Source organism: Phalacrocorax carbo, chromosome 7 (assembly GCF_963921805.1).
Source record: "Phalacrocorax carbo chromosome 7, bPhaCar2.1, whole genome shotgun sequence".
Classification (NCBI taxonomy): Eukaryota; Metazoa; Chordata; class Aves; order Suliformes; family Phalacrocoracidae; genus Phalacrocorax; species Phalacrocorax carbo.
The window spans coordinates 36,762,795-36,790,774 of record NC_087519.1 but is presented as its reverse complement, the minus strand read 5'-3'; the positions used below and the strand labels follow the sequence as shown (position 1 = coordinate 36,790,774).

General features: G+C 60.9%; 3 protein-coding genes and 1 pseudogene across 6 annotated transcripts in view; 3 read left to right on the top strand and 1 right to left on the bottom strand.

Annotated features, from left to right (window-relative positions):
* Positions 1-7,884, top strand: part of DIS3L2 (DIS3 like 3'-5' exoribonuclease 2) — a 196,349-nt gene extending 188,465 nt beyond the window's left edge. For all 3 annotated transcript variants that reach the window (XM_064457483.1, XM_064457485.1, XM_064457484.1), the window contains 5 exons: positions 2,854-3,001; positions 3,279-3,409; positions 3,641-3,745; positions 4,468-4,569; positions 7,352-7,884. In XM_064457483.1, coding sequence (XP_064313553.1) covers positions 2,854-3,001; positions 3,279-3,409; positions 3,641-3,745; positions 4,468-4,569; positions 7,352-7,450 — 585 coding nt within the window. In that variant the 3' untranslated portion in view covers positions 7,451-7,884. The remainder of the gene's footprint in view (positions 1-2,853; positions 3,002-3,278; positions 3,410-3,640; positions 3,746-4,467; positions 4,570-7,351) is intronic.
* Positions 7,885-8,918: 1,034 nt separating this feature from the next.
* Positions 8,919-12,526, top strand: LOC135314217 (intestinal-type alkaline phosphatase-like; annotated as a pseudogene).
* A 21-nt stretch (positions 12,527-12,547) lies between these two features.
* On the top strand, positions 12,548-16,699 carry LOC135314365 (intestinal-type alkaline phosphatase-like). The gene is made up of 11 exons (XM_064457482.1): positions 12,548-13,453; positions 13,987-14,103; positions 14,219-14,334; positions 14,557-14,731; positions 14,896-15,068; positions 15,157-15,282; positions 15,371-15,443; positions 15,529-15,661; positions 15,780-15,973; positions 16,112-16,222; positions 16,304-16,699. The coding sequence occupies exons 1-11, from the start codon at positions 13,297-13,299 to the stop codon at positions 16,564-16,566; spliced, it is 1,638 nt and encodes a 545-aa protein (XP_064313552.1). The 5' UTR covers positions 12,548-13,296; the 3' UTR covers positions 16,567-16,699.
* A 156-nt stretch (positions 16,700-16,855) lies between these two features.
* ECEL1 (endothelin converting enzyme like 1) lies at positions 16,856-27,556 on the bottom strand. 2 transcript variants are annotated; one of them, XM_064457480.1, is made up of 18 exons: positions 27,304-27,556; positions 24,941-25,821; positions 23,044-23,112; positions 22,784-22,894; positions 22,145-22,237; positions 21,671-21,795; positions 21,045-21,267; positions 20,802-20,900; positions 20,631-20,705; positions 20,033-20,136; positions 19,767-19,825; positions 19,553-19,604; positions 19,259-19,326; positions 19,011-19,135; positions 18,677-18,742; positions 18,376-18,471; positions 17,831-17,907; positions 16,856-17,597 (listed from the first exon to the last, which is right to left on the bottom strand). In XM_064457480.1, exons 2-18 carry the CDS (start codon positions 25,682-25,684, stop codon positions 17,498-17,500), a joined length of 2,286 nt encoding a protein of 761 aa, XP_064313550.1. In that variant the 5' UTR covers positions 25,685-25,821; positions 27,304-27,556; the 3' UTR covers positions 16,856-17,497. The 2 variants fall into 2 exon arrangements, with proteins under 2 accessions (XP_064313550.1, XP_064313551.1); XM_064457481.1 differs by having other exon boundaries at positions 27,382-27,556.
* Positions 27,557-27,980: the final 424 nt, after the last annotated feature.

Genomic DNA, 27,980 nt, shown 5'->3' with positions numbered 1-27,980 from the left:
TCTGCTGGTATTCCCTTCTGCCGGTGTTCCCTGGCAGGATGGTATTGCCAAATGTAATGGGGTGCTCTCGTTATAGGAAGTGGCGCATGAGCCAGAAGCAGCAGAAATATGTCTTGATCCTGGGGTGAGCTTATGCAGTTGGCCATTTGCTGAATTGTTGCCCAAAGCCATCAGCCAAGTGAGCAGATGCTCCCCTCCTGTCTTTAGGGCCACTTTCCAATATGACCCAGGGTGTGCTCACACTGGTGGATCCGGATGACCTCCAGCCCATAAGGAAGGACCACAGCACTGCAGGGGTGAGAGACATCAGTGTTGTTCTCTGTGCCCTCTGGTCCCTGACCACACTCACTGCCCGGTGGACTTCCCAAAATCCTGAGCAGTTCAGATTCCCACCGTTGTTCCTGCTGCTAAATGCAGAGGATGGGTAGTGCAAAGCTGTGTCAGTGCCCCTTGGAAAGGGCTCCCTGGGAGGATGATTTTTTGCTGTCTGCCATCAGTATTAGAGCAGATGGAAGAATCAGCCCCATCCTGCCCATGTCCCCTAATGTCACGGTCCCTCATGCGGGAGAGAACAGATCTGACTATTGGCAGCTGCGGAGCACAGCCACTCAGGGGCCTATGCTGGTGTCGAGGGCTGGGCCATCACTCTGACAGATGGTGTGATGAGGCTGTCTGGTCAGGGCACTGAGGAGTCACTCATATCCCTGCACACATCTCAGCTCCCAGTGATAAAGCTGGTGTTTCAGGGACGAGGCTGCAGTTAAATAAGCCAAAGCAAGCTGCCCACAGGTTTAACTCATGGTCACGCCAAGCCTGTGTCTTCCATCTTCACTGCATGCTGGTGGTCAAGACATCAGCCTCTTGGAGGAGGAGTGAGACGGGAAGCAACTGGTAATGCGTGTGTCTGGGGGAGCACCTGGATTGCCATGCCAGGAGCCTTGTAACAGATGAAGGAGCAGTGTCATACCATTTTTCAGGGGCTCAGTCACTCAGGGATTCAATCTGTCCATGAGAGCAAAGCTGCCCTTGCTTGGCTCGGGCTGATTTATTTCCAGGCTCCTTGTGGTTCTCTGGGGATTGCAGCAAACCTTGGGGATTTGAGACCACTTGTGAGTCAAATCTGTAAAGAGAAAACATCTGCTTTATGCCAGGCTGATGTCACTGGGTAGCGCAGTCATGGTGGCGAGGATGGATATCAGATACATGTCGGACTGGGCTTCCCGCAGTGTGAAACCTTACCACAGCCCAGAGGAGTATTTCTGCTGTGATACCCAAGCTGATGCCAGCATCAGTGAGTTTCATGAGCTGCCAAAAGGGTGTCAAAAAGGGTGCTGGACCCAGTAACAGCTGGGTTTGGCCGGCACATTCATTAGGAAGAAGCACCCCAGGCAACAGCAAGCAGCATGGGACCTTCAGCATCTTTTCTAACTTGAAACAAGGCAGAGGTTGCTCTGCATTGCTGGGCATAGGGAAGAGATGAGCCCTTCCCAGTGGCTTTCTCATAGCAGGGATTTTGACCCATGCTCTGCTCTTTACCTGCCTGGCATTTCAGGGACATTCCTCCCTTCTGTCCAGAAGCCTGGCATAAGTGCCTATAAACCCCCTGTAATTTCATGCTATTTGTCTGCACAAGGGTACTCATCTTCTCCTGCAGCAGCCTCCAGTGCTCGGCTTTGTCTCCCTGCCCAACTGCGCAGAGCCTTGTTCGGTGGGAGCTGAGCTAATTGAGTGGGGACCGTACTTCATGGAGTCCATCAGAAACAATTTAATTCTGGGTTGTGGAAATTGGCAGCCGCCACAGCGCCTATCCCAGCTCTTGGGTCTCATAATAAGGCCGGGACTGATGCTGCTTTTTTTAACCTGCTCTATTTACTTGCCCGGATCAGTGCATTGCTGCTCAGCAGGAGCTGGCTGTGCCGCTGGGCTGGAGAGTGGAGGATACAGCTGCTCAAACTGTGGATCCCAGGACAGCTCTGTAATCAGAGCTGGCTACTCCTGTTTTTTTTAAATCACTTGCTCTTATTTTTTAGCGGGTTCATTCAATCGCCACTGTGCTGTGACCCTGCCGCAACCCCCCTGACCCACTCAGCCTCCCCTCCCTGCCTGGGCTCAGCCCCCATTGTTTTCCCAGACCTGAGGGCTGTTTTTTCACAGATGTAAAAATAAAAGCTGTAACATGTGGGATAACAGAGGTGGTGCAGCCAGGAGAGGTTCCCAATGAAGAGGCTGCTGGGCAGCACAGTGCTGCCACAACCCCAGTGTTGGCTTAGACAGGCAGTCCAGCCACTCAGCTTCCCAGCTGTTGTAGTGGGATGGAGCAGCGGGGACCACAGTGGGGCTGTCTCCTCCTCCTCGGTGAACGGAGAAGCCACTCATCCCAGCCCCCCATGCTCTCCAAACAGGCGCAGTGGTGTGCGGAGCCTACAGACAGACCCAGAACCAAAGAGCCTGCATAGGAGCAACTCTGTGAGACCCCTTGTTGGGAGAGCATCTGTGGTGGGCACGGGACAGGTTGGGCTCTCCCCTTGAAGACAGGGGGATGGTGAATGAGTCCCAGGGCCTGAGCAGAAGCAAGATACTACTTAAACACATATGACACAAACATTGGTGCAATCCTTGGGGCTAGGCAGGGTCGGCTGGCAGCCAGCAGCTCCTTGCAGTGGCCTTGCCCCATTTGTTCTGTGTTCAGTTCCTGCAGTGCCTGTCTTGTCCCTCCACAGCCTGAACTGAGCAGCAAGTGAAGGACCATCAGCTGCTGGAGCTCTGTCTCACAGACACAAACCCCTCCCACCTTGTGCAGGGTCCTGCCACCAGCCTTGCTCACACCATTCTTTTTCTTCTCACCCCTTTCAGATGGCTCTCTACTTCTGCACCGGCATCCTGGAAGATGAGACCCTCTTTCATCACTACGCCCTGAACGTGCCATTCTACACGCACTTCACCTCGCCCATCCGCCGCTATGCGGACATCATCGTGCACCGTCTCCTCTCTGCCTCACTCGGTGGGTGCCACCTGGCCACTTGCAGAGCAGCTCTGGGTACTGTGAGGGGAGGGGGTGGCTGTGCCCTGCACAGGCAGGACTCCTGAGTTCTGGCCTCACCTGCCACAAGTGCTGGGTGCTTGGAGTCTGTGTCCCATGGAGCAGCTCCCTGGCACGTGGGTGCCCCCAAATAACAGGGACACAGAGGTGGGCTGGGCATCTGGGTCCAGGGTGCCACAACATGGCTCTGGAGCAGGAGGGAGCGTGGGCACGTCATTGTCACTGGCCCCCTTCCCAGGTGCCAGCTCCCCCATCAAGATGGAGAAAGGGGCCATCCAGAGACAGGCAGATCACTGCAATGACCGGAAGATGGCTTCTAAGAGGGTGCAGGAGCTCAGTGCTGACCTCTTCTTCACCATCTTCGTCAGGGTAAGACTATATTGCCCCAAGGCAGCTCTGGATTTCCCCATGAAGGCTCAGACTAGATGCCATGGGGCAGAGGCCTGTGTGGTTGCCCAGCTGGTCTTGGGGAAGGCAAACAGTGAGGAGACGCACTGAGCAACCACCACTGCCAGAGCTCCAGGACCTGGAGATGCTGGCTCCCCTTGGGGACAGCTGGATGGGGGATGCCAGTGTAGTGAGAGCCCTGCCTCTTGTCAGGAGTGCGGCCCTTTGGAGTCAGAGGCCATGGTGATGGGTGTCCTGAATGAGGCCTTTGATGTCCTGGTGCTGAAGTTTGGAGTCCAGAAGCGCATCTACTGCAATGTAAGTACCTCACCAGTGTGAGATAGTGCCAATGCTGCCTCACCAGAGAGGGCACCAGGGCAGCCTGGCATTGTTGGAGGCAGTGACTGCCCTGGTGCCCTTCTGTGCCAGTCCTGCAGCCAGCAGAGCTGTGCCCTAGCCAGGCTGGCCAGAGGGGAAGGAGCTTTCATGGGGTTTCCCCTCCATCCCTTGACCCTGGGCAGGCACGAGGGGCTGGGGAGGGCTGGAACAGCCCAGGCTCTGAGGACCAGCTTCTCCCTGCTACATGCCGATGGGGATCTAGTCTAGGCAAAAAGGAATAAAGACAGATTCAGGGGGACAGACATCAACATGGAGCTGAATCAAGGAAAGGGCGCGAGGCTAGTTTTCATTTCATTTAATCAGACGGTATATCTGGGGCTGTGACAGCACCACTGTAGGCCAGCACCTGCGGTTAGTGACAGCATCTTCTCTTAATAACCTGGTTATATGGCTGGCAATGACATCTTTAAACAGGACATATAGTGTGATATATAGGCTGTTTGTGTATCACTGCAGCCCCTGATTTACTGGCTATGCTCCAGCTCATGGGCTGCTGCATCCCGGTTGTTAAAGAGCTGCAGAGGCAGCATGCCGGGCAAAAGCAGCATTGTCCCCATCCGCAGGTGAAGCAGAGGGGGAGGGCTGAGTGGGGGGATGTTGTCAGGGCCAGAGGCTGTTCCCAACACTCTCTCTGCCTGCAGGCACTGCCCTTGCTGGGCTTCCACTTCCAAAAGGTGGGGAGGAAGCCAGAGCTGACGCTTATGTGGGAGCCAGAGAAGCCAGAGCAGGAATCTTTGCCCCAGGTAAGACCCCACCAAAGAAGGACGATGCACTCACAACACCACAGGGCTGGTGTGAAGGGTGTTTGCAACATGTGGATCCCATGATCTCTGCAGGGACAGATCTGGGAGGTAGGACTGCCTTGCAGGCTATCAGGTCCTGCTGTCCCTCTGTGTCTCCTCCCCAGCAAGTCTGACCTCAGCCTCAACCTCCTCTGACATCCAGTCCTGCTTCATCCCATCACTGCCCCTGCATCTGACCCCTCCACAGCCTTCAGAATCTACCCTGCCTGCTCTGTGCCCTGCCTCCCTATTCAGTTTCCTCCAGGAATTGAATTAACATGCTGTTTACTTTCTTCTTCCAGATCATCAATTAAGATGTTAAGTAAGATCAGGCCTAAGGCAGCGCCTGTCTAGACCCTTCCCCCCCATCTGGCGTTCCTTGCCCTCTCACTGGCATGGCCCTTCCTTCAGGTTTCCATCCCTGTGACAGGGTTGAGACCACATTAGCAGGAATTTTTAAAGTCAGACTTCCTGAGATGCAGTATCAAATGGTTTAACAGCATCTAGAAATCTCCCTCTTGTGTCCCTGTCATCTATTAACTTGGTAACTCAATCAAAGGGAGCAATCGCATTTGTCTGGCTTGATTAAGTGGTGCTTCTTTGCCAACTTTTGTCTGGCGTCGCTATAAAATTACAGCTGTGTTGACTGCTGTGATCCCTGTCTGCTGCCTGGGTGGGGATGGAGGGCTGTATCCCAACCTCTCCCTGCACTACTCCGGGGACTCTGCGCTTGACCCCCATTTCCAGCCAAGCCCAGCACAACCCAACCTTGTCTCCCTAGGGTTGAATGAAAAGAACTCCAATACAGGGCTGGGCTGACCCTCCCAGCTGGTATGATGATTGTCCTGGGGAGTCTTTTCCTTCCTAGGGGAGATGTTCTAGGCAGAGGCAGCTGAGCTCCCTGGCTGCTGCAGGCATTTCTGCAGGCCTCCTTCTCTTTGAAGCTGAGCTTTCCTTAGCTTGGCTCAGAGAAGCTCCCTGGATGCAGCCTGAAGTGGCCTGGGTTCCTCCTTTCCTACAGGAGTGGGTATCACTTACATTCTATCAGGGGCCCACATGAAAAATGATGCCCCACCATGTGCAGGGCCCATTTTCGTTAAGCACTCAGCAGTAGAGAAAACTTGTCGATGAACCCTTCACGCCTTCTAAGAAAACACCAGAGCCCTCCCCTGGGAGCAGGGTCTGAGCTGTCTTCCAAGCCAGCACATCCCTGAGTTGATAAATCTCCAGCCCTGGGATGAGCTGGATCCCTGGGAGCCATGCTGAACCTTGGGACATGTCACCTGCCCACCCTGCGGCACTGAGCCCTCCCAGCTCTCTGCCTGTCCCCAGTGCTTGACCTCCACTTCCCAGTTTGGCTTAGCCTATCCAGGCAGCAGGAATGTCAGGGAGGCTGTTTGCGAGAAGCTGTGCAGGGGTCTGGGTTGGCCGGCCCTGCCACAGAGGGCAGGTATTGCCCCCATCTCTTCCTGATCTCCAGGCAATGGCCAGGACCTCAGTAGGCATTAACTCAGGGCTTGAGTATGAAGTGGATCTATGACTCAGGGGATTTGATGTGAAATCATGCTGTTCCCCAGCAGTTCAGCAAAGGGATGAGGGAAGGTTGCTAAGGGAGAGCCCTGATAATCCCCATCTGAATCCCCCAGACATGGGGGGCTACCCCATGGCCACTGCCCCATGCGCTCCTGCCAGCCAGGGCAGGCAAGAGGTTGGTGCTAGATAGCCGGCAGCTATCTGGGCAGCCGTCTGCAAAAGGATTTCCCTGTGGTTTGCTCTTCACTGGCCACTTTGATACGTTTAACTCTCAATGAGATTTTCCTGCTCTGAATGATTAATCTGGAAAGGCTGGCACTGGATGAGCTGGGAGGGGTTTGACAAGGTTACACCGGCGGCTTCATGCCTGCTCCTCCTGCAGGCCAGCCCTGCTTAAGTGCAGGGCTTGGGGAGAGCAAGTGAAGTCCCTAAATTCCCTAAATGCCTGGCCACAGCCCCGGGGCATTCCCTTCCTGGTGTCCCAGCCAGCCCCTTAACTGTGCCTCGTAAATAGACCTGGCTGAGGCTTTGTGCTCCCAATCCACACAATTGCACAAAGAAGGAGTCAGAGGAGGTGGCAGCACATTTCTGCACAGGAGGGATTGATTTTCTGGGGTCTTTATTCCCTTGCATCTCTCTCATCCATCGTGCTCCTTTCCTGGGTCTTCTCTTGCTATGCTGGGAAGGGGGGGTCATTCCCTCCTTGCAGGGTGCTGAGAAAATGCTCAGCATCATGTGGAGTCCCTTCTGGCCACAGCTCACCGCTGGCGCGTGGCCAAGTTGCTTCATTAAGGGATGATGTGCGTTCTCCAGCTGGAGAAGGGAGACGTAGACAGGCTTTAGGGGAGGTTGGGACCCAAAGCCAAAGGCACAGTCACCCATCGTCCTTCCCAGACTGTGTGGAGAGCAAGGCCTGATCAGGCTGGAATAGGTGAGGATGTTTTGGAAGGCTCATTTGGGTTGGCTTGGGTTCCCTGGCTGGCTTCACAGCCCAGTGGTGTTGCCCCTGAAGATGCTGCATTTAGCCCCAACCCCAGGAGCACCCTGGACTCCAGCAGAGCTATCTGAAGCCATCCTGACCCATTCCCCATCTCCTGATGGGTGCCGCAGTGGAGGCAGCAAAAGCCAGCACAGCTCTAAGCAAATCCTGGTCTGATGCCAAGCCACCTGAAAAAACCGCTTCTCTCTGTCTTTCTCTCCCTCGCTGAAGGTGATCACCATTTTTACGCTGGTGGAGGTCACACTGACATCAGACGGTGTCCCACTCAAGTACAGCGCCCTGCTCAAGAGGCCAAGCTCGGAGAAGTGAGCACCCTGGGCTGCACGTGCTCCCTGCTGCCGACGCTCACTCACCTCCCACACCCTGCACTGGCACCCTCTGGGGACAGAGGGGACACACGAGAAGTTTGGGGATTTCCGTTTTAAAACTGATGCCATTTTATTTCTGGTTTTGATTTTAACTCTGCCTGGGAACAGGGCTCAGGGCTTGAGCCTGCCCCAAGCAGAGCATTTCTACTCTTGGATATTTTTAGCTTGATGCTTCTTTTTTTTTTTAAAGGCAGTGGTGTCTGTCCCCAGCCACCTCGGGTGCCCATGGTGAGGGCTGAGCAGGGACACATGTCCCTGGGAGCGGAGAGGGGCTGGCTCCACCGTCCCGGGTGGGATGCAGTGGGATGCAGCTGTGGGGCCATGCAGGGTTTCTTGCAGGGTTGTGTCATGCAATAAAAGCCGCGTCAGCAGCCACGTGGGGGGCTCGCGCAGGTTTTATTTTGTCTTCTTTGCATTCTCCCAGTCAGGAATCCCAGCAGTAACTCATCTCCCAGGCAGTCCCCGCCTGATGCTTCCCGGGCATTGTGAAATCCAAGCAGCCTCGCCACCTCCCCCAGCCTCAGCACGTGCTCATCTGGAGGTCGTGGGGGATCGGGTGGAGGTGTGCTTCTGGCTCCTGCTCCGGCCTCTGGCGGCTCATCCCTCAGTCTGAGCCGTCACTGGGCATCACCAGGTGTCTGCTCCAGCCCCTCACACCCTGGCCTCCAGTCTCACTCCACTCAGGGACCCTGCAGCACCACATCCTCTCTTCTCCCTGCTGCTCAAGACAGCATCCAGCCCCTTGTGCTGGCCCTTCTGTACCCGGCACCTCTGCCTGCTCTCCATCCCCGTATCCCCCACCCACACCATGCAGGATGTCCCCAACGGCATGGGCTGCTCTGGCAGCCTCCACTTCATCACCCCCAGAGGCACGGGCAGGCATGAGCAGAGGGATTGATGTCTGGCAAGGAGTGGATCCATTGTGCCAGGCAGGGAGGGGGCCCTGCTTCACTCTGCCTCATGGGTGCTAGCAAATGTGGCCCTGGCATGGATAATCTGCCCTTTGCAGGAGCCGGCCAAACCGGGGCTGCCTGGCTTAGCATGGGGGATCTGGCCCAGGGGTGGGTCAGGGCTGGGTACCACATGCCCCCCAGGAGCTGGCGAGCCGTGAAAGCCATCAGGATCACCTGCAGTCCCCAGGGATTGCGCTGCTGGTGGCGTCCTATCAGATGGCCTGGGGCATCCATGTGTGGATGTCACCTTCGGATGTGGGAGTGGGTGGGAGCAGCTTGTTCCTCCTTGGGTCTCCCTCTCCTCATTGGGTGCTGGTGACTCAGGGCTGTTCCCTGCCCGCAGGAGGTACCTCGCTGTGCAGATGCACTGGCAAGGGCTGCCCCAGGGCATGACACGCAGCGTGTGACCATGTCCCCTGGGAGAGGGGACCTGAGGATACTGACACCAAAGGCAAGATGTCTTCCCCATACCCCTCAGCCCAGTGTCCCCCTCCTCAGGTTTGTTTCAGGAGAAACAAGGCCAATCCAGCCCAGCCCAGCTTAGCCTGTCTGCAAAAACAGCACTTTGCCCTGTGCCCTCCCTGCTGCTCCCCGGGGTCCCACAGGCAGCCATCACCGTGGGAGTTAGGGGCCCCGTGGTGCCCTGGTCCCCAGGGATGGGCTGGAGGTCCTCTCTCACAGGTGTGGGGGAGGGATGGGCCGAGGGAGGGCTGGGGGCACTGTGAGGGCCCTGGGCTGAGCTGGAAGATAGTTCCTGAGTGTTATCAGCCCATCGTCTCAGCCGGGGCGGGGCTCAGCCCTCCGGCAGGACAGGAAAGGGCCATAAAGGGCTGTCCCCCTGCCTTGGAAGCAGGCGACATTCAGGGAGGGAGCTGGGGTGAGCAGCATGGGGTGGCCACTCTCCTCTGGGACCTGCCTTCTCCTCTGCCTCCTCGCCCGGCTAGCCACTGCAGCCTCAGGTGACAGCTCAAGCGGGGACATGTGGGGCAGCAGGGTGTGAGCCCTTGCTGGGGGGGTGCTGGGGTGGGTGCCACTTCTCTGGGGGTCTCCAGGGACCCTGTCACCTCCCCATGGGATACCAGTGAGGGCAAACCCTCCCACCACCTCGGGAGCTTGGGGTGGTTTGAGACCCCAAACTTTGAATGCGTTTGTCTCAGCCCCCACCAAAGCAGGCTCCGTCCCTGCTGCTGAGAGGCACAAGGTTCTTCCCTGCCAAACTGTGCCTCAGTTTCCCCTTCTGCAGGTGGGCTCTGGGCAATGCTGGGGTTGCCAAAGGCTGGGCTGATCCCCAAAGGGCTCCTGGCCCCACCAAGGCTCCAACAGAGGTGGCTCAGAGCAGCTAAATTCACCTTGAGTTGAGATGCCCACCCTGGTCCCAGGGGGCGTGTTATCCCCTCAGGGTACCCAGTGCCCCCACATGCCCCCAGCTCTGCTCTCACCTCCAGACGCTGAGAAGACCTTGGACTACTGGAACAAAGGGGCCAGGAGGAGGCTGGAGTTGGCCCTGGCCTTGCAGCCGGCAGCACAGCGGGCCAAAAACATCATCCTCTTCATGGGTGATGGTGAGTCCCCTGGGTCCCAGCAATGCCCCACGGCTCCACAGCAGCCTGGGGACATGGGTGGTGAGATGGGGCTGGTGCAGGTCCCCTCCTCTCCAGCTGGCCCCGGGAAATGCCTGGAGAGGCTGCCCCACAGCTTTGCCATGCCTACAGGCATGGGGCTGCCCACGGTGTCAGCAGCTCGGATCTACAAGGGCCAGCTTGCCGGCGGCTTGGGCGAGGAGAGCGTCTTGGCCATGGAGACCTTTCCCCACGTGGCCCTGGCCAAGGTAACTCAGGCAGCACTGAAGGGCAGCCGCCCTGCTGCTGCTTGAAACTCCACTGGCCCCTGCTTGCTTCCAGACCTACACCATTGACCGGCAGGTGCCTGATAGCGCTGGCACAGGCACAGCATACCTCTGCGGGGTGAAGACCAATGCCAAGACACTGGGTCTGAGTGGGGCAGCCGTCTATGGCAAATGCCGCACCACCTTTGGCAACGAGGTGGACTCCATCCTGCACCGGGCCAGGCTGGCAGGTACAGGGCAGTGGGCAAGGCTGTTGGGAGAGCCTGGCACGGCACGGCCATCCCATGCTGTGCAGGGCTGAATGGGCTCCCCGTAAACCCTTGCCCGCGCTGCAGGCAAGTCGGTGGGCATTGTGACAACCACACGGGTGCAGCATGCATCCCCTGGGGCAGCCTATGCCCACTCGGCCAGCCGGAGCTGGTACGCCGATGCCAACATGCCTAAGGAGGCATTGCGGGATGGCTGTAAGGACATCGCCTATCAGATGGTGCACAATACGGACATCAACGTGAGTCGGGGAGCGGGCATGGGAGGGAGGGGTCACTGGGGACATTGGGACGGTCTGCTGGGCTGCAAGGCTGTGGCCGTGCCAGTGGCAGCTCCCCGCTCCCTGGCAGGTGATCCTGGGCGGCGGGCGGATGTACATGACCCCCAAGCAGACCCCAGACCCCGAGTACCCAGAAGACCCAGATCAGAACGGCATCAGGAAGGATGGCCTGGACTTGATTGCTGAATGGCTGAGTGACAAGCAGGTACCGCACTGAGGTGGAGGGGGTGAGACATCAGGCACAGGGCATGTGCCATTGGCACCGGCTCTGTTCTTACCCGCAGGATGCCCACTACGTCTGGGACAAGAAGGGCCTGGATGCAGTTGAGGATGACTCTGTGAGCCACCTGATGGGTAAGAGCATTACTGACTATGCCACTGGAAACACCATCTCCTCCTTCCCACTCTGGGGATGCTGGTGGGGACATGAAGCAGCCCCAGTGTGGACCCCCCTGCCCCACTCCCCCAGGCCTCTTCGAGCCTAAGGACATGAAGTACGAGCTGAATCGCAACACCTCCACGGACCCCTCCATCGTGGAGATGACAGAAAAGGCCATTCGCATCCTGCGCAAGAACCCCAATGGCTTCTTCCTCTTTGTGGAAGATGAGTAGCCCCAGGCGGGCAGCATGGCTGGGGCTGGGGTGGGATGCAAGTCCTGGGACAAGGCAGGTGTCCCAGGGGACCGGGGAGGGGGTGACAACCGTGTTCCTTGTGCAGGTGGCAGGATCGACCACGGCCACCATAGCGGCCGGGCCAAGCAGGCACTGATGGAGGCTGTCATGCTAGACCGGGCGGTGGCACGGGCAGGCGAGCTCACCTCCCCCTCTGACACCCTGACTGTGGTGACGGCCGATCACTCCCATGTCTTCACCTTTGGGGGCAACACGCTGCGTGGCACCTCCATCTTTGGTGGGTCCCAGGGAGGGGCAGTGAACATCCCTGTTCCCACCTCCTTTTGCTCCCGCTGGAGGCTGAGCCGGCCAAGGCAGGTAGCTGGGGAGATGTACCCAGCTGGGACAGGTGTGAGAGTGTCTTCCCTTGTGCCAGGGCTGGCCCCCAAGAAAGCCAAGGACAAGCGAGCCTACACCAGCATCCTCTACGGCAATGGGCCTGGCTACAGCATCCGTGACGGGGGCCGCCCGGCTGCCAGCCTCCCCGCTGCGGGTAGGAGCCTGCTGCAGATGGGGTGGGGGGTGCAGGGTGGCTGGGGGCAGCATCCCACAGGCATGGCCACTGGGACTGCATGGGGTCCTGATGCCACTGCATGGCTCGGGTGTCACTTGGGCAGGAATCGCCCTCATGCCAGGGTGATGGGAGCTGCCCCCCCCCATCCCTACAATGGGTAGGGGAGCCTGCTGGCCCCAGCCCATTTTCTCCTGCCTACCCTGCAGAGGACAAGGACTACAGGCAGCAGGCAGCCGTGCCCCTGGAGACGGAGACCCACAGTGGGGAGGACGTGGTGGTCCTGGCCCAGGGCCCCATGGCCCACCTCTTCCATGGGATACAGGAGCAGCACTACATCGCCCATGCCATGGCCTACGCCGCCTGCCTCGAGCCCTACACTGCTGAGCCCCAGTGCAGGGCAGCCCGCAGGGCCTCCCATGGCACGCAGTGCTCACCTGAGCCCCTGCTCACCCTTCTCACCCTCTGTGTGGCCACCCACTTGGTAGGGGGCTGAGAGACCCCGGCAAGCCCCACTTCAACCTGGGCTGCCCAGCTCACACTGAGCCATCCCCAGCTGCCCCATCAAGGGTCTTGGCAGCCAGGTTGCCACTGTGGCCAGGATCAAGGGATGCAATAAAGCATGGGTTGTTCATCTCCATCTGCCATGCTGGGGTCTGCAGCAGTGGTCACCTTCTTAAGGTAATGACCCATGTCTCAGTTTCCCCACGTGGTCATGGCTCCTATTTTCCCCACCCTGGGACCAGCACTGGAGGCATTGGGGTGAAGGAGGTGATGAAATGAGGGTGAGGGGAGGCCATGTCCCACCCCTACCTTTGCCAGGCTGGGGCACAGTACACAAGGCTGGTACTTCCTGGCAAGGGCTGAGCAAGGAGCAGAGTTTTAGTCCACATCAGTGGAATTATTGCTCAAGAAAGTGCTGGGCAGAGAGCAGGGCTGCTCAGTGCACGAGTGACCCCGGGTGTTCCCGATACCCCTGTTGTCCCAGGTCCAGTGCTCAGCACTGCCTGTGGTACTCTAGGCCAGGGCATCCCCCCTGCCTGGCACTACAGCACAGCAGCTGGGGTGGGCAACACACCTGCCAGGCACTGCCCATCGCCTCACTGCCTCCATCTGCACCCCAGGTCCATCCACCCCCAGCAGCAATAAGGTGGCGTGCCAAGGAGGTGCGCCTGCAGCCCAACCCCATGGCCTTTGTGCTGGCTGACCCACAGGACACCTGGCTATTGGAGACAAGTCAAACCCTTCCACACACCCTATGAGGGCCGATCCTGGTCCAAAGTCCCTCCCCAGATCTGCTAGAGTTGCAGACACTGCCAGCGGTGTTGGGCTACTGGATCTCACCATGCAGCGCCTAGCACCCCTCACCCTCTGCCTGGGTCTCTGGGCAGGACTCAGCGCTGCTGTCATCCCAGGTGGGGACAAGGATAAGGATGGGTGCCAGGCTGGCGGCAGTAGGTGCCCGGGGACGTGGGGCACTTGACAGGGCACCAGCCTGGCTAGCCACAGGGAGGGTTTTCGGAGGGGAGCAGGGGCTGCCTGGATCTGCAAGGGTTAATGGGGGTTACTCCTGCCTTTCGGGGGACCTTAAGCCAATTTTCCCCTGTGGGGTCAGATTCCTGCTGTCTTCTGGGCTGGGGGTTCTGGAGGAGGTGCCTGTAACCTTGCCCCCTCTGTGGGTGTGGCCCCATCCCACCTGCCATATGGCTCCCACCACCACATCCCTTTTTGCTTCCCCCTCCTTCTCTGCCCCAAGACCCCTGGGCCGGGTGCTGGATGCAAGCCTGCATGGCCTCTCCCCACCCTAAAGAGCACCCTGACCCTCTTAGTCCATGTCAGAGAAGGCCCCAGCATGGGGATGCCTAGGGAGCAGGTATCCCTGGGATGTGGGTACCCCAGGGATGCAGGTGCTGGCGAGCTGGGACTGACAGGTGCTGCCCTGTCCCAGTGGAGGAGGAGAAGCCATCCTTCTGGAACAAGCAGGCAGCCGCAGCCATCCAGGCCACCTTAGAGATCCAGCCCAGAATAAGTGAAGCCAAAAACCTCATCCTCTTCCTCGGGGATGGTGAGTCCTGCTGGCACACCTGGCGGGCAGGCCGGCATCACTGCTGCCCTGCAGAGCTCGGTGCAGGGAGGGCACCCAGTCCAGGGGGTGACTCGGACCTTCTCTCGTTGCCCAGGATTCGGGATCCCCACCATCACTGCCACCCGCATCCTAAAGGGGCAGGAGCAGGGGAAGCTGGGCCCTGAGACCCCCCTTGCCCTGGATGCTTTCCCCTACGTGGCTCTCTCCAAGGTAAATCCCCGCCACACTGGGCATGGAGCCAGGGTGATGCCCATGGGGCTGCTGGCATAGAAGCACCCTGGGGATATGCATACAGGCTACACGGGGTCCCTGCCTGCCCTACACTTGCCCTCAGCCATGCAAGTGAGCGTGGCAAGGGGTGCTGGGGGGAGAAACCCGCCAGGTGCCTCTGCTGACCACCCCCGCCCTGAGCCTGGTGCGTGTCCTTGGCAGACATACAACGTGGACCGGCAGGTCCCCGACAGTGCGGGGACAGCCACAGCCTACCTCTGTGGTGTGAAAGGAAACTTCCAGACTGTGGGGGTGAGCGCGGCCGCCCGCTTCTCAGAGTGCAATACCACAGCAGGCAATGAGGTGGTCTCGGTGATGGAGCGAGCCCGCAAAGCTGGTAATGGGGGGCATGGGACAGCAGGGCTGGAGGGGACCCTGTGGGAATGAGGGGCATCAAGCCAGGGGCTGCCTCCTCCACAAGCATCCCAGGGTTCGATGGTGGGGGCCCCTGTGCCCCTGCCAGCCGCCTTTCATGGGTTCTGACGGGGGGGGGGGTGGCAGGGAAGGCAGTGGGCATCGTGACGACAACAAGGGTGCAACATGCATCGCCCTCGGGGACCTACGCCCACGTGGTGAACCGCAACTGGTATGCGGACGACAGCATGCCCGAGGATGCCCTCCGCCAGGGCTGCAAGGACATCGCCTGGCAGCTGGTCCACAATGTCGACATCAATGTGAGCATATATGCACGGCGGGGGGGAGCAAAGGCAGACCATCTCCTAGGCACCCCTGCTAGCGCTGCACCTGTCTCGACCCCTTCAGGTGATCTTGGGAGGTGGTCGGAAATATATGACTCCTGTGGGGACGCTGGACCCTGAGTATCCCACGCACAGCGGGGTGCGCAAGGATGGGAATAACCTCATCGAGATGTGGCTCAAGGCACGGCAGGTAGGTGACGTGGCAGGGATGGTCCTCTGCCCACTGCTCCCAGGCATGGGCTGGGAACCTGCTAACCCTCTGTGGGGTTTGCCCACAGGGTGCCCGCTACGTCTGGAACAAGACAGAGATGTTGGCCGCCGCTGCCGACCCCAGTGTGAACTATTTAATGGGTAACAAATGTCCCATGTGCCAGGACGTGGCAGTCACTGGGACACATGTGGGCGCTGAGGCTGTCCCTAACACATCCCCTTCCAGGTCTGTTTGAACCCGCGGACATGAAGTACAACCTGATGCGTGATACCACCAGGGACCCATCGCTCACTGAGATGATGGAGGCAGCCATCACCATCCTGAGCAGGCACCCCAATGGCTTCTACCTCTTTGTGGAAGATAAGTTGGGGCTGGTGCCTCTGGGGTGGGTGAGAGAGGGATCCCATGTCCCGGGGTGGGAGTAAGAGTTGGGGGTGCTGCTGTTGGGCCCCAGCACACAATGGGCATCCATCTGCAGGCGGTAGAATAGATCACGGCCACCACGACGGTGCAGCCCATAAGGCACTGACCGAGGCAGTGGAGTTCGACCGGGCCATCGAGCGGGCAGGTGCCCTGACAGATGAGGCGCAGACCCTCACAGTTGTCACCGCTGACCACTCACATGTCTTCTCCTTTGGTGGCTATACCCTACGTGGCTCCTCCATCTTCGGTAGGGCTCTGCCCAGCTGCCAAGAGTGGGGCATGGCCCCATGCTGGGTGCTGCCAGCTCCAGAGCACCCTGGCTGTGGCCAGAGGGGTGATATGGGGGTTTCTTGACTGATTCCCCCCTCCACTGCCCCATCCCCAGGTCTGGCCCCCAGCAAAGCCATTGACCTGAAGAACTACACGTCCATCCTCTATGGGAATGGACCGGGTTACCCGGGCACCAACCGGACCAGCATGGACGATGCCACAGCCAGTGAGAGCACAGGGACCATGGCCAGGTGATGGGATGGGCTGGGCCACTGCTGGCCCCTCACCCCAATCTCTTCCTCCCCAGTGGATTACCACTATTTGCAGCAGGCAGCCGTGCCCCTCGTCTCAGAGACCCACGGTGGTGAGGATGTGGCCATCCTGGCCAAGGGCCCCATGGCCCACCTCTTCCATGGGGTGCAGGAGCAGACCTACGTGGCCCACGCCATGGCCTATGCCGCCTGCCTCGAGCCCTACACTGACTGCCGCCAGCGGGATTCTGCCCCCGGCACCCGCGCCACGCCCCTGGCCCTGCTCCTGCCCACCTTCCTCCTGCCCCTCTTCCACTGACCCCATGGCTCCACAGGCACTGCCAAACACATGTCCCCCACTCCCCACAGCTGCAGCACCCACAGGTGGCCAGCAGCTCTTTGGAGCATCCCTGATCCAGATGCAGCACCAAATCCTGCGTGCAGAGGGGCCCTACACCTCCTGCACAGGGTACTTGGTGGTTAATAAATGTGGGGTGTGGCACTGGTGCGACAGGTATGTTAGTGGTCTGTGGGTTCCCATGCCATGCAGGCAGGGCTGGGGGTGCTGCCCCAGGCACAGCCCCTTACACCCACCCAGCATATCCAGCACTTTATTGACCAGAAACAGCAGAGAAAAATACAGCAGGCATCCATCTCCCCACACTCCCAGGGCAGGCAGGGCAGGCTGGCATTGCCTGGCCCCAAGCTTTGCCAGCTGTGCCCACCCACTGGCAGGGTTGATGCGGGGACAGGATGGGGATGGCACAGGGGGTGCCAGGGAGGGCACTGGGCAGGGGGGCTTCTGGCATGGAGCAGCCCCATGACATCTCTGGTTCACTCTCCCTCCCCCAACTGGTGCTGGGCCAGATGTGGTAGGGCTGGGTGAAGGGTTTGCAGTGGGTGGAGAGAAAAGGGGTTACACAGGTACTTGGGGGTGGTGTCCTGCATTGCCTTGTTCCTCCATAGGGACTCAGGGAACTACCCCTCCAGTTCGCAGGGTGGGGTAAGAAAGGGATTAGCAGGAGGCTCCTGCCTCTGGGCAGGAGCTCATGCCCACCCCAAGTGTCTCACTGCTGTCTCCACCCTTCTGGTGGGTGCCTGTCTTTGGGAGAGTGACCCCCTAATAGTGGTGCCCCCTTTTCCTTGAGAGTAGAAGGGGGAGATGGGAGGAGGTGGGGAATGGGCACAGGGTGGCACTCGGGCAGGGATGGGGATGGGGGGGTGCCAGCCTCCTGGGGGGAGGATTGGCCTCACCACACTGAGCACTTGTGCACTGGGTTCATGGGTGAGTTCTTAGGGCAGTGGAAAACCCGTCCGAACTCCTCGAACTGTGAGACGCTGCCCAGGACCCTGCCAGGAGAGTGGGGCAACTCAGAGCCAGGCACTCCCTTCCCCCCCCGCCACTGCCATACGCCCCGCTTGGGGCACCCACCCACCCCAGCAGCACCCCATCCCCTGTCCCAGGGATGCCCACCCAGAGCCTTCTGGTGCCATGTTGGTGCCCACCCCACTTTTCACGGCACTGCCAGATGTGGGGAAAGCTGGCACCTACCATACCCCCCAGTTTTGGCGCCAACTAGTACCTGTAGTGCTCTGGGGCATGCTTGTCCGTCAGCACCTGCAGGTAGATGGACTGGGATCGCCGCTTGATACACCAATTCTGTGGGGAGAAAGGTTCCCATGGGTGAGCCGGGCAGGGCACCCTGGGTCCTGGCACCCACTGGGGCCTGTGGGGTCCTGGCACCCACTGGAGCACAACGTCCCTTCTTACTGCTGGAGGACTAGGACAGTAATGCCCTGGCTGTGTTTGTTATTGTAGGGCCTCCGAGGGCAGTGGGCTTCCTGGCTGTAGGGTCTCCTAGGACTTCAGGGTCATGTGCATTTGTTACTGTGGGGGTCTCTGGAGGTGTTGGGGGACACACATGTTTGTTATGGTAGGGTGCCCAGGAGCAGTGGGGCTGTGTGGGGTGCTCCTTGCAGGGCTGAGCCCCATGCCCTAGCCAAGCCCAGCCCCTGGCCATGGGCACTGGCTTTGGCACAGCTCTTGCCCCATCCCTCAGGCCCACCAGCCCCCCACTGGGTGACCCTGACCCAGTACATGGCACCTGCGGGGAAGGCAGGGGCTCACCTGGGCAAAGGCGATGAAGAAGAGCTGGTCATGAGTGTATTTCAGGTGGTGCAGAGGGTGCTCAGGGCCGTGCTCCCGCACCCACTTCTGGTAGGCCTGGAGAACAAGGAATGCCTTCAGCACGGCCTGAGTGCTCCCCTGACCTGCCCCAAGCATCCCACTAGGGCCCCCCAGCAAGCAGCAAGCTGGATCAGGCCCACTCCCTGCTTCAGGGAACAAGGTGAGGTAGGGGTGTCTCCTGCCCCACAAAGGGCATAGCATCAGCAGCTGCCCCATGGCCCCCTGGTCGGGGGACACTTACATAGTAGGCGAGTTTGAGCCCCCCCATGTCAGCGATGTTCTCCCCCAATGTGTGTTTGCCATTCACCTGCCAAGAGAGACATGGAGTGAGCAGAGATGCCCCCCCCCCAGGCCAGGCATCCCCCCCAACCCCACCCTGGCGCTGAGACTGTGCCTCAGTTTCCCCCACTCAGTGCCCTGAGGACTTTCCCAGCTGAGGTGTGATGAATTGTCAGATCTCAGAGTTGGGTAGGACGGAGCCATGGTGTCCTGTGGACACAGAGCCATGGGGACACACCCCCCCACAGAGCAGTGCAAGCCCAGGCATTGCCCGGTGGGTGAGGGGAGGGTCTCACCCGCTGGTTGTAGACGGTGAAGTTGTCGTAGAGGTTGACAATACACTGTGCCTTCTTCAGGAACTTGCTGTATGACCGCTCCGTCCACCAGTGCACCAGGTTCCCATGGCGGTCATACTGTCCCCCTGCCAAAACAACCACCACCACTGGTAGTCCCAAGGGACCCAGGTGTCCTGGCCCCCATCCTGCCTGACTGCCCCCCACCCACCCACCTCCTGCCCTGGCACAGGGTGGGGGGGCTCACTCACCCCAGTCATCATAGCCGTGGGTCAGCTCGTGCCCGATGATCGTGCCAATCCCACCATAGTTCAGAGACCTGTTGGGGGGAGACAGATGTGACAGAGTGGAGGACACAGTGCTGGCAGGGGTGGCAGTAACCCCAGGACCTGGCACCCCCATACCCTGCCCTGGCACCCTCCACCCATGACCCTATCCCCAGCACCATACCTTGCCCTGGCACACCCCCCCAACCCATGCCCCTGTCCCCAGCCCCACGCCCTGCCCTGACACCCCCCCCACCCATGCCCCAGCCCCACACTCACTGCGGGAACTCGGGGTCGTAGAGGGTGGGCTGCAGGATGCCAGCAGGGAACACTGGGGACACAGGAGAGCATTGCATTTGGGGGGTCACCCTGTCCCATGCCCACCTGCAGCATCACCTGGCACCAGGGGACCCTGCACTGTGCCCTCTACCTCGGGCCCTCCCCGCACCCCTGCCCCGGGGGGCTGAGCCCAGCACACCGGGCGATGCCTCACCCATCTGGTTCTTGTTGGGCAGGTAGTAGGCGTTCAGCGCCTGGGGAGGCAGCAGCCACCTGCAAGGAGAAGACAGGAGTGCCAGGCTGCAGGGGCACCAGGGAGCATGGGAATGCCATCCCTTTGCACAGCTGGGGGTCAGGGGGGCATTCCTGGCTTGCCTTGCGCCCTCCTGCCTATGCCCCATGGGGTGCAACCATGCATGGGGACAGGGGGCATTGGTGGGCCATGCTGTGCCCCCCATGTCCCCGCAAGAGGATACCCACGCAGACTTGTCCACCTCCTGACGGATCTTCTTCACTGAGAGCCTGATGCCAAAGGCGATACTGTTGAGGATGTTCTTGAAGTAGGTCTTCTCATCCACCTCGAACTGGGGGGGCACAGCCATGTCAGGGGGATGCCAGCCCCAAGAGTGTGGGAAGCAGGGCTGGGGTGTCCTTCCACCCCTGTGAGCCTTGGGGACTGAGGGCATGGGGTTGCGGGGCTGTGGCCATGGGCTAGATGTAGCACCAGTGTGTCATGTTCTGTTCTGTGTGTCTGCATGGGTGGCTGCATATCTGCCACCTCCGTGGAGTCCCTGGGGTATGCAGGGTTAGGGGCATCCCCAGCCCTTGCTAAGGATGGGGTTGCGGTCTGGCAGGAGTGTGATGTGGCAAAGGGGACATCATCCGAGACCCCAGGGACTGCATGGCACTACCCATGTGGCTGTGGCCATGCAAGGGGCAGGCACAATGAGCTACCAGGAGGTGGCTTGTTTTGGGGTGGCATCTCCCCATCCTGGTCTCTGCAGACCAAGACAGATGTGGGCACCTTCACCCCCACCCACATGCCCATGCCCCTGCATGGCCCTGGGCCGACCCTTGCCTCATACTCCTTGTCGATGGCCTCCGGCTTCAGCAGGAAATCGGGGTACCCGATCATCACCATCAGGTACCGGAGCTGCAGGCAAAGTGAGCAGCAGGGTCAGGCCCCCATCCCCCATGCCCCCAGGCTGTGGTGGACACAAGGTTAGGGGTCCACACTGGGGGTCATTACCTTGGCCCTGGCCGCTCTCCGTGTCTCCTCATCCATCCAGTCCAGCTCATCCAGGCGCTGGTCCAGGATGTATTTGATGTCCTCCACCAGCTGCTGCACCTATGGCAGGTCACCACAGGCACTGGCACAGCATCCTCACTGCCCCCTCACCCTGCCAGCCAGTCCTCAGAGGTGTGCCAGATGGTGGCAGGCAGACTGGCAAGGGGACACAGTGACTTCACGCCCACAGGTAGCATCACCTACCTTGGCTTTGCTGGTGGAGGAGAAGTGCTCCTCAACGAAGAGGGCACCCAAGGCCATGCCAAAGTGCTTGTTGGCCTGGCTCAGGCAGATCTTGCCCCGCTCGAGCTGCTTCTCGTTACCCTCCATCTCCTTGGAGAGCTCATGGATAGCGTCACGGAAGGGGGTGGAGAGGTGCTCGCTCAGCACCACCACGATGCGCCACAGCATGTAGTTGTGAAGGATCCTGGTCATGGGGGGCAGAATCAGGCCCCCCCCCACTGGGCATGTCCTCAGGCACATGGGGAGGGTGGAGAGCATGCGCCAGGGTGGGCACACCCCTGCTTGGCGACCAGGCAAGCCATGGGGGTGACCCTGCCCTTTGGGGGCCTTGGGGCTGGCTGGCACTGTGTCCCTCCCTGCTGTGTGATGAGTCTGGTGACCTCTAGCATGGGGGACAGCAGGTGGTGTGGGGCCACGATAGTGCCTTCTCCCAGGGGCTTTCCCAGGAGTCCCCCTACCCAGCCTGGCCTCCCCAGGTTGGGAGTGGTGGCAGGGGACCAGCACAACCATCCTGTGCCCACCCCATTGCCAACCCCCTGCCAGGCTGGGGAAGGTGCTGGGGCACAGGCGATGCCAGCCCCCCTCACCTGCTGGGCGTCATGCGGATGAGGTCAGACACCTTGTGCATGTAGTCAGTGGCCAGCAGCACCACCTCCTCCTCCTCCGAGAAGTTGTCGTGGAAGATGCGGTCCAGCAAGCGCTTCCACTTGAGCTGCCAGGGTGGGCACTGTTGAGGGGGCAAGCAACCCCCTCCTCCATGCCACTGTGCAGGAAACCCCCTCCAGGTTTTCCAACCTCCCCCCCCCGCCCTTTCCACCCAGGAATGTGCAGGATGGATTAATCAACCTCAAGTGGACTTATATGGGGGAGAAGTGAGGGCATTTCTGGAGACACCAGGGTATTGTGCTGGGGCTTGTGCTGTCTTACCCAGTGTGCAGGCTGGCCCTGGGGGCATGGGGTTGGCAGCAAGAGGGGACATGGAGCAGCGGGACAGGGACAAGTGTGGGGCATAGGGCAGGTGGGGTATAGGGGGTGGCAGACTGGGCACCCGGGGTACTCACAGTGGGGGTGATGCGCTGCAGCTCGCCCAGGGTCACTTTGTGGTACACACTGCTGACGTCCCTCCGCACATCATCGTACTCAGACACCGTGATCTGCATGGGGTGGGCACAGCTGCCACGATCCCATTGCCCGCCTTGGGGGTGGCACAGGGATGGGACACAGGTCTGGGGCATGAGGAGCTGCTGACCCACAACTCTCCTGGCTTGCTGCCCTGGGAGCCCTCTGCTGCCAGTAGGGGCCTGAGGGCTGGGCCTGGGGTCCTCAAGGGGTTGGGGTACCCAAGGGCTGGGCTTAGGGTTCCCCCAGGGCTGGGCATGGGGTCCTCAAGGGCCTTGAGAGGGTTCCCAAGGACTGGACATTAGGGTCCCGAAGGGCTGGAGTGGTTGTCCCAAGGGCTGGGACTGGGAGTTCCCAAAATATTGGGGCTGGGGTCCCTGAGGATCTGCCACAGGATCCTCAAGGGGCTGGAATCCCTGAGGGCTAGACATGAAGGTGCCCAAAGGCTGGGAGTGGAGGTTTCCATGCAAATGGAGATGGGTTCCTAAGGACCAGGCATGGAGATCCCAAAAGATCTGGGACCGGGGTGCGCAAGGGCTGGGCAGGGGCACCTCAAAGCCCAGGGAAAGCATCCCCCTCACATTGGCAAGGTGCTGCTCCAGCTGCAGGATCTCCTGGGCCTTCTGCTCCACATGCTCAGCCCCCAGAAGGGTGAGCAGCCGCTCCATGAACACCCGGTACGCAGCCAGGATCTGTGCCGGGGGAAGGGACACTGAGTGCCACCCCACAGGAACCCCGGCCTCAGAACTGCAGATGGCAGGGAGCTGCCTGTCAGCCACCCATGCTGGGTGCTGGTCCTTCTGGTGTCCCCATGCCTGCAGCATTGATGGCCCTCCTTCACCTTCTCACTCTCCTCGTCCTGGCCCAGGTAAAGGGTCCGTTCAGGCAGCGTCAGCCCATCCTGGTCAATCTGGGGGGAGATGGGGCAGTGAGTGAGTGGGGGGAGGGAGGGGGGCTCTGCTGGGCAACGCACATCCCCAGCCTGCCCTGACTAGGCACCTGCTGGTCCCTCCATACTGCAAGGTGCCCCAGTGCCTCGGGAGCTGTGGGGTGGCACTCAGTGCTGCAGTGAGTGGCGTGCAATGGGCTGGGAGTGCTGAGCACAGGTCAAGATCCTGCTCTATGGCCTGGCTTGTGTGGCCCCACAGACTGCTCCATGGTGGGCCCACAGCTGGCCACACACCTGTGCTGCAGCCTGCCCCATGGGGAGCCACAGGGATGAGCCATGCTGCATGGACAGGACACCCCCACCCATCATGCATGCGCACACTCCTCCACACACATACACCCCTGCTATCTTGTAGCCACAGGCAGAGCCTCTAATGTACACACATCTGAACATGCTTGCACATACATACATACAAAGATATATATACACATATACCCCTATAACTCACCCCTCATCCCCCCCCAACCCGTGAATGCACCATCTAGTTTACCCCCCCCATGCACACACACGCATGCCCCCCCTCTTCTCGCTGGCTCCCCCCACCCCGTGTCCCACCCCACCAGCTCCCCACCCCATGTGCACAGTCACAGCACTGCCCTGCACACCCACAGGCACCCCAAGCCTTTCTACCCCCAATCACACACCCCCTTTGGTTTCCAACAAAGGCGTTGCCACACGTACAGCCCTCACACACTCACCCCGCCCCCCCCACATGCCCTGTCACACTCACACCGTCACCCCTCCCCAGCACACCCTCACACACACACACACACGCACACACGCAGACAGAGCCAACCAAGCCCTGACACCCAATCCTGGCCGTGACACCCCTCTCCCCCCACCCCCGCCCAGGCGGTCACATCCCGCACACACCTGCACCCTCCCTCTCAGCCCCGCCACCCACAGCCCCTTTCCCTGTGACACACGCTCCCTCTAGCGTACACACGCGTGGCCCTGCTCCTTCATGGCCCCTCACTATCACACTCACCTCCCCCCTCAAACTCCTTTCCCGGGCCCCACCATCTCACAGGGAACAGGGAGGCTGCATCCCCACCACCGCGTCCCCACAGTGTCCCTGCCAACCCCAACACCTTGTCCGTGCCATGCCATCACCATGGTCACTCTCCCCATGCCCACCATGTCCCTTCTGTACCCACCCCCATATCCCTACCATGTCACTGCTGTGCCCAGCTGTGCCCTCCACCACGCTCCCACACCCTCCAAGGGTGCCTGAGGCTTGTCTACCCAGACAGAGCCTACCCATGCCCTGGTGGCACCACAGGGTGAGGGACACAGGCTGGCAGGGTTGGGGAAGGCTGGCAAAGGCACGGGCAACTGCCCTGGCACCCTGGCCCAGTGCTGCAGAGCCAGTGGGCATCCCCCTGTCACCTCCTAGGGTGCATCCTCTGTGCAGATAGCAGCCAGGGTGCCAAGGTTAGGGGCTTGGCTGCTGGCACTCTGAAAACCCTGATGCCCCGCTGGGCTGTCCCAGCACCCAGGTGGGCAGCACCGCCTCACTCTGTACATCTCCCTGTCTGTGTCCCCCTGCCCGTGTCATTCCCCCATCCTCGAGGTGCCACCCTCACCCCAGGCAGCCTGACACTGGGCTCCCACGATGGGGGGGTCCCCAGGGGCAGGAGCTGTCCCCAGCCTGGCTGCCTGCTGCAGCCAATCCCAAACATGGGCAGGCACACAGTGCCACCGTGACAAGGACGGTGTCACTGGGAGGGGTGTCACCAGCACAGGTGGGTGGCTGGTGGGGACAGCCCCAGGGGCAGGGTGCCCTCACCCGGATGACGTAGCGGGAGGTGTTCCTCTCATCCAGGCTGACGGTGAGGGAGAAGAGCACGGCAGCGCTGTAGACCCCCTGCGTCTTGTAGAGCAGCTCGTTGAGGTCCCCACGGCCTGGGGGGGCGTCCCAGCCACCACACTCCCCAATGACCTCTAGCATGGGCCGCGGGCCCAGCCGGTCAATCTCAGCCCGGTCCAAGCATGAGCGGAAAAACTCCTTGACCTTCCTCTCGGCCGAGGCAGGGGCTCGGCGCCGCACAGGGCGGCTCAGCAGCGCCCGCAGCTTGGCCTCGTTCTGCTCAGCGATGGCCCCGATAGTGCCATACACCAGCTTGTCCTCAGGAATACCATGTCGCCGGAGCCAGCCACCGCAGGCAAATGAGTAGAAGTCCTGGCAGGGGTCGATGGTGGCATCCATGTTAGCGCTGAGGAAGCGGGACGCCCGCAGGAAGGCCTTCTTCTCCTGGCAACCCTCCAGGCAGTAGCTGTCCCCTTCGGCCGCCAGGTACTTGAGCACCAACATGCATGTCAAGATGACGCAGAGCCCCGCAGCAAACACCAGCCCTGAGAGCAGGCAGACCTCCCGGCGGCTCCAGCGTGGCAGTCCCCCACGGCGTTTCTTGGCCCCAGCGCCCAGCTGGAGGGTGAAGCCATTGGGCAGGGTGCCACTCTGGTACTTGCTCACGTATTTCACCTCCTGAAACTCGTCGTAGTGGGCCGTCAATGAGTAGGTCTTCTCCATGGCTGGGGATGGGCCTCCCCACAGGCACCACGGGCTTGGGGGACTCAAGACAGGTGGGGGGCAGGTTTGGGCGCCCCACAATTCATGCTGGAGCCACAGGGAGGTGGTGGAGTGTGCCTGGGTAAGTCGGGAAGCTCCTGGAAAAGGCAGAGGAGGTGGGTGAGGGGAGTTTTGGGAGGAGCAAGGCGGGGTGGGAGGGTGGGGGGGCTGCTTCTTGTCGTCATCACCTCCTGTGTTGCCTTCCCTGCCTGTGTGCCCTGCTGGTGGCTTTGGGACTGGCCCCAGTGCTGGGAGCTCGGTGGCAGCTCTACCCCATGGCTGTCCCCTCTGCTGACAGGGCAGGGTCCTGCCTGCATGGCCCCAGGTGGGTTTCAGCACCTGGCACAGCTCCATCCCAGACCCCACACCCACCCAGTGCACCAGCAAGAGCACCCACAGCAGATGGATGTCTGGGGTGGTCCAGCAAGCCCATCCTTACACTGCACCGTGAGAGTCCTTCCCAGCCTGGGGAGGGGCACAGGGCTGCCAGCCCCTCTGGGTTGGGTACAGAGGAGGGGTGAGCAACTTGGGGAAGAGGGGCTTTGGGAAGATTTGAGAGGCTTTGGGGGAGGTTTGCAGGGGAAGGTGCTGAGCTGGGGTATTGTGGGCTGGGTCGGGTTGTGTGGCCCTGCGTCAGGTTGCACCACGTTGTATTGTGGCGCCTGGCGTTGCATTGCGTTGGGTTGGGTCATGGTCTGCCGTGTTGCATTTCATTGTGTCAAATCGTGGTGCAGCCCATGATATGTGCACAAAGTTAATTCCAGTCTGGGGAGGGCTCTGGACCCTATGGACATCTCACAGCAACATGCCCCCCCAACCACCCAACCCCTGGCCGGTGCCCAGTGGGCAGGGGTGTCTGGCAGGGGAGCCATGCTGGGGAGGAGGGGGTCTGCCCGTGGGGAAAGGAGGGTGGGGCATAGATGGGTTGTGGAGGGGCTTCAAAAGGGGATCCAAGTCGTTGCTTGGTGCAGAACGGCATCCAGATTTGCAGGTGGGGGAGGACAGGCTGGGGACAAAGAGCTGCTCGGGAGGTGGCCGGTAACCCTGCAGCGGGTCCCCCCAAGCCCCTCGGCCCCTGCTCCCTCTGCAACTTGGGCAAAGTTGTGCCCCAGCGCCGCAGCCCGGCGGTGCCCGTGCAAGGGAGCTGCCGCCCCCGCCGCCCCCGGAAAGTTTGCGGGGCCGGCGGCGGGCACGGTACGGCGCGGAGGGGCGCGGGGGAGCCGGCGGGTGCCCGGGAAGCTCGGGGGATGCTACCCGGGATGCTTCCCGGGGGATGCTCGGGGGATGCTCGGGGATGCCCTGGGGACGCTGCTCAGAATTCACGCGGGATGCTGCCCGGGATACTCGGAGGATGCTGCCCAGGATGCTTGGGAGGTGCTTGCCGGGATGCTCGGGAGGTGCTCGGGAGGTACTCGCCGGGATGATGTCTGTGGTGCTCGGGGGATGCTCGAGGGTTGCTCGAGGGATGCTCGGGAAGTGCTTCCCGGGATGATGCCCAGGTTATTCGGGGGGTGCTCGCCGGCAGGCTCGGGGAGTGGTCCCCGGGCTGCTCGGGGGGGGTTGCTCACCGGGCGGCTCACCGAGGCACTCGGGGGATGCTCAGGGGTCGCTCCCCGGGATGTCCGCGGGTGCTCGGGGGTCTCTCACCGCTTGCTCACCGAGACACTTGGGGGATGCTCCTGGGATGCTCGGAGGGGGGATGCTCAGGGGTGCTCACCGGCTTGCTCAGGGGGTGTCAGCAGGCTGCCGGGGCTGCTGGCGGGCCGGCCCGGCGCTGCCCGTCCGGCTGCGCGCCCTGCGCTCCGCTCCGCGCCCCGCTCCGCGGCTGGCGGAGCGGCGGGGCTGGAGGGAGGCAGCGGGGCGGGGAGGGGGTGGCGTCTCCAGCCCGGCTCTCCCGCAGGCCAGGCTCCATTAACGAGATTATTATGCAAATGGAGCAGCCCTGTGCCACCCGCCAGCCTTACCTCATCCCCACCGGCGGGGAGGCAGGGCGGGGGGGAGGGGGGTGGGGGGTGTGTGTGTCCCGGGGCCCCCCACTGCGGGGGGCTGGCACAGGGCTGGCAGTGCCACTCTGCCTGGCATCCCCTGTTCGGGGACCCTGCTGCCACCCCCCGGCTGCCCGGTACCCAGGAGGGGCACCGGTGGGCACGGCCAGCGGCCTGTGCCAGGAGGGGCTCGACACACCCTGGGGTGCCCGGGTACCCTGGGGTGCCCGTGCCATCCTGCCAGGATGGGTGCAAGAGGGAAGGGCTGTGGG

Coding starts and splice junctions, on each gene's coding strand:
- LOC135314365 (XM_064457482.1), top strand. CDS start 13,297: ATGAGGGCCGATCCTGGTCCAAAGTCCCTCCCCAGATCTGCTAGAGTT. Junction 15,662..15,779: donor GGCTTCTACCTCTTTGTGGA/AGATAAGTTGGG, acceptor GCATCCATCTGC/AGGCGGTAGAATAGATCACG. Junction 16,223..16,303: donor CATGGACGATGCCACAGCCA/GTGAGAGCACAG, acceptor CTTCCTCCCCAG/TGGATTACCACTATTTGCAG.
- ECEL1 (XM_064457480.1), bottom strand. CDS start 25,684: ATGGAGAAGACCTACTCATTGACGGCCCACTACGACGAGTTTCAGGAG. Junction 21,796..22,144: donor TGCAGCGCATCACCCCCACT/GTGAGTACCCCG, acceptor CCACCCTGGCAG/CTCAAGTGGAAGCGCTTGCT. Junction 20,706..20,801: donor GGAGAGCGGCCAGGGCCAAG/GTAATGACCCCC, acceptor CTTTGCCTGCAG/CTCCGGTACCTGATGGTGAT.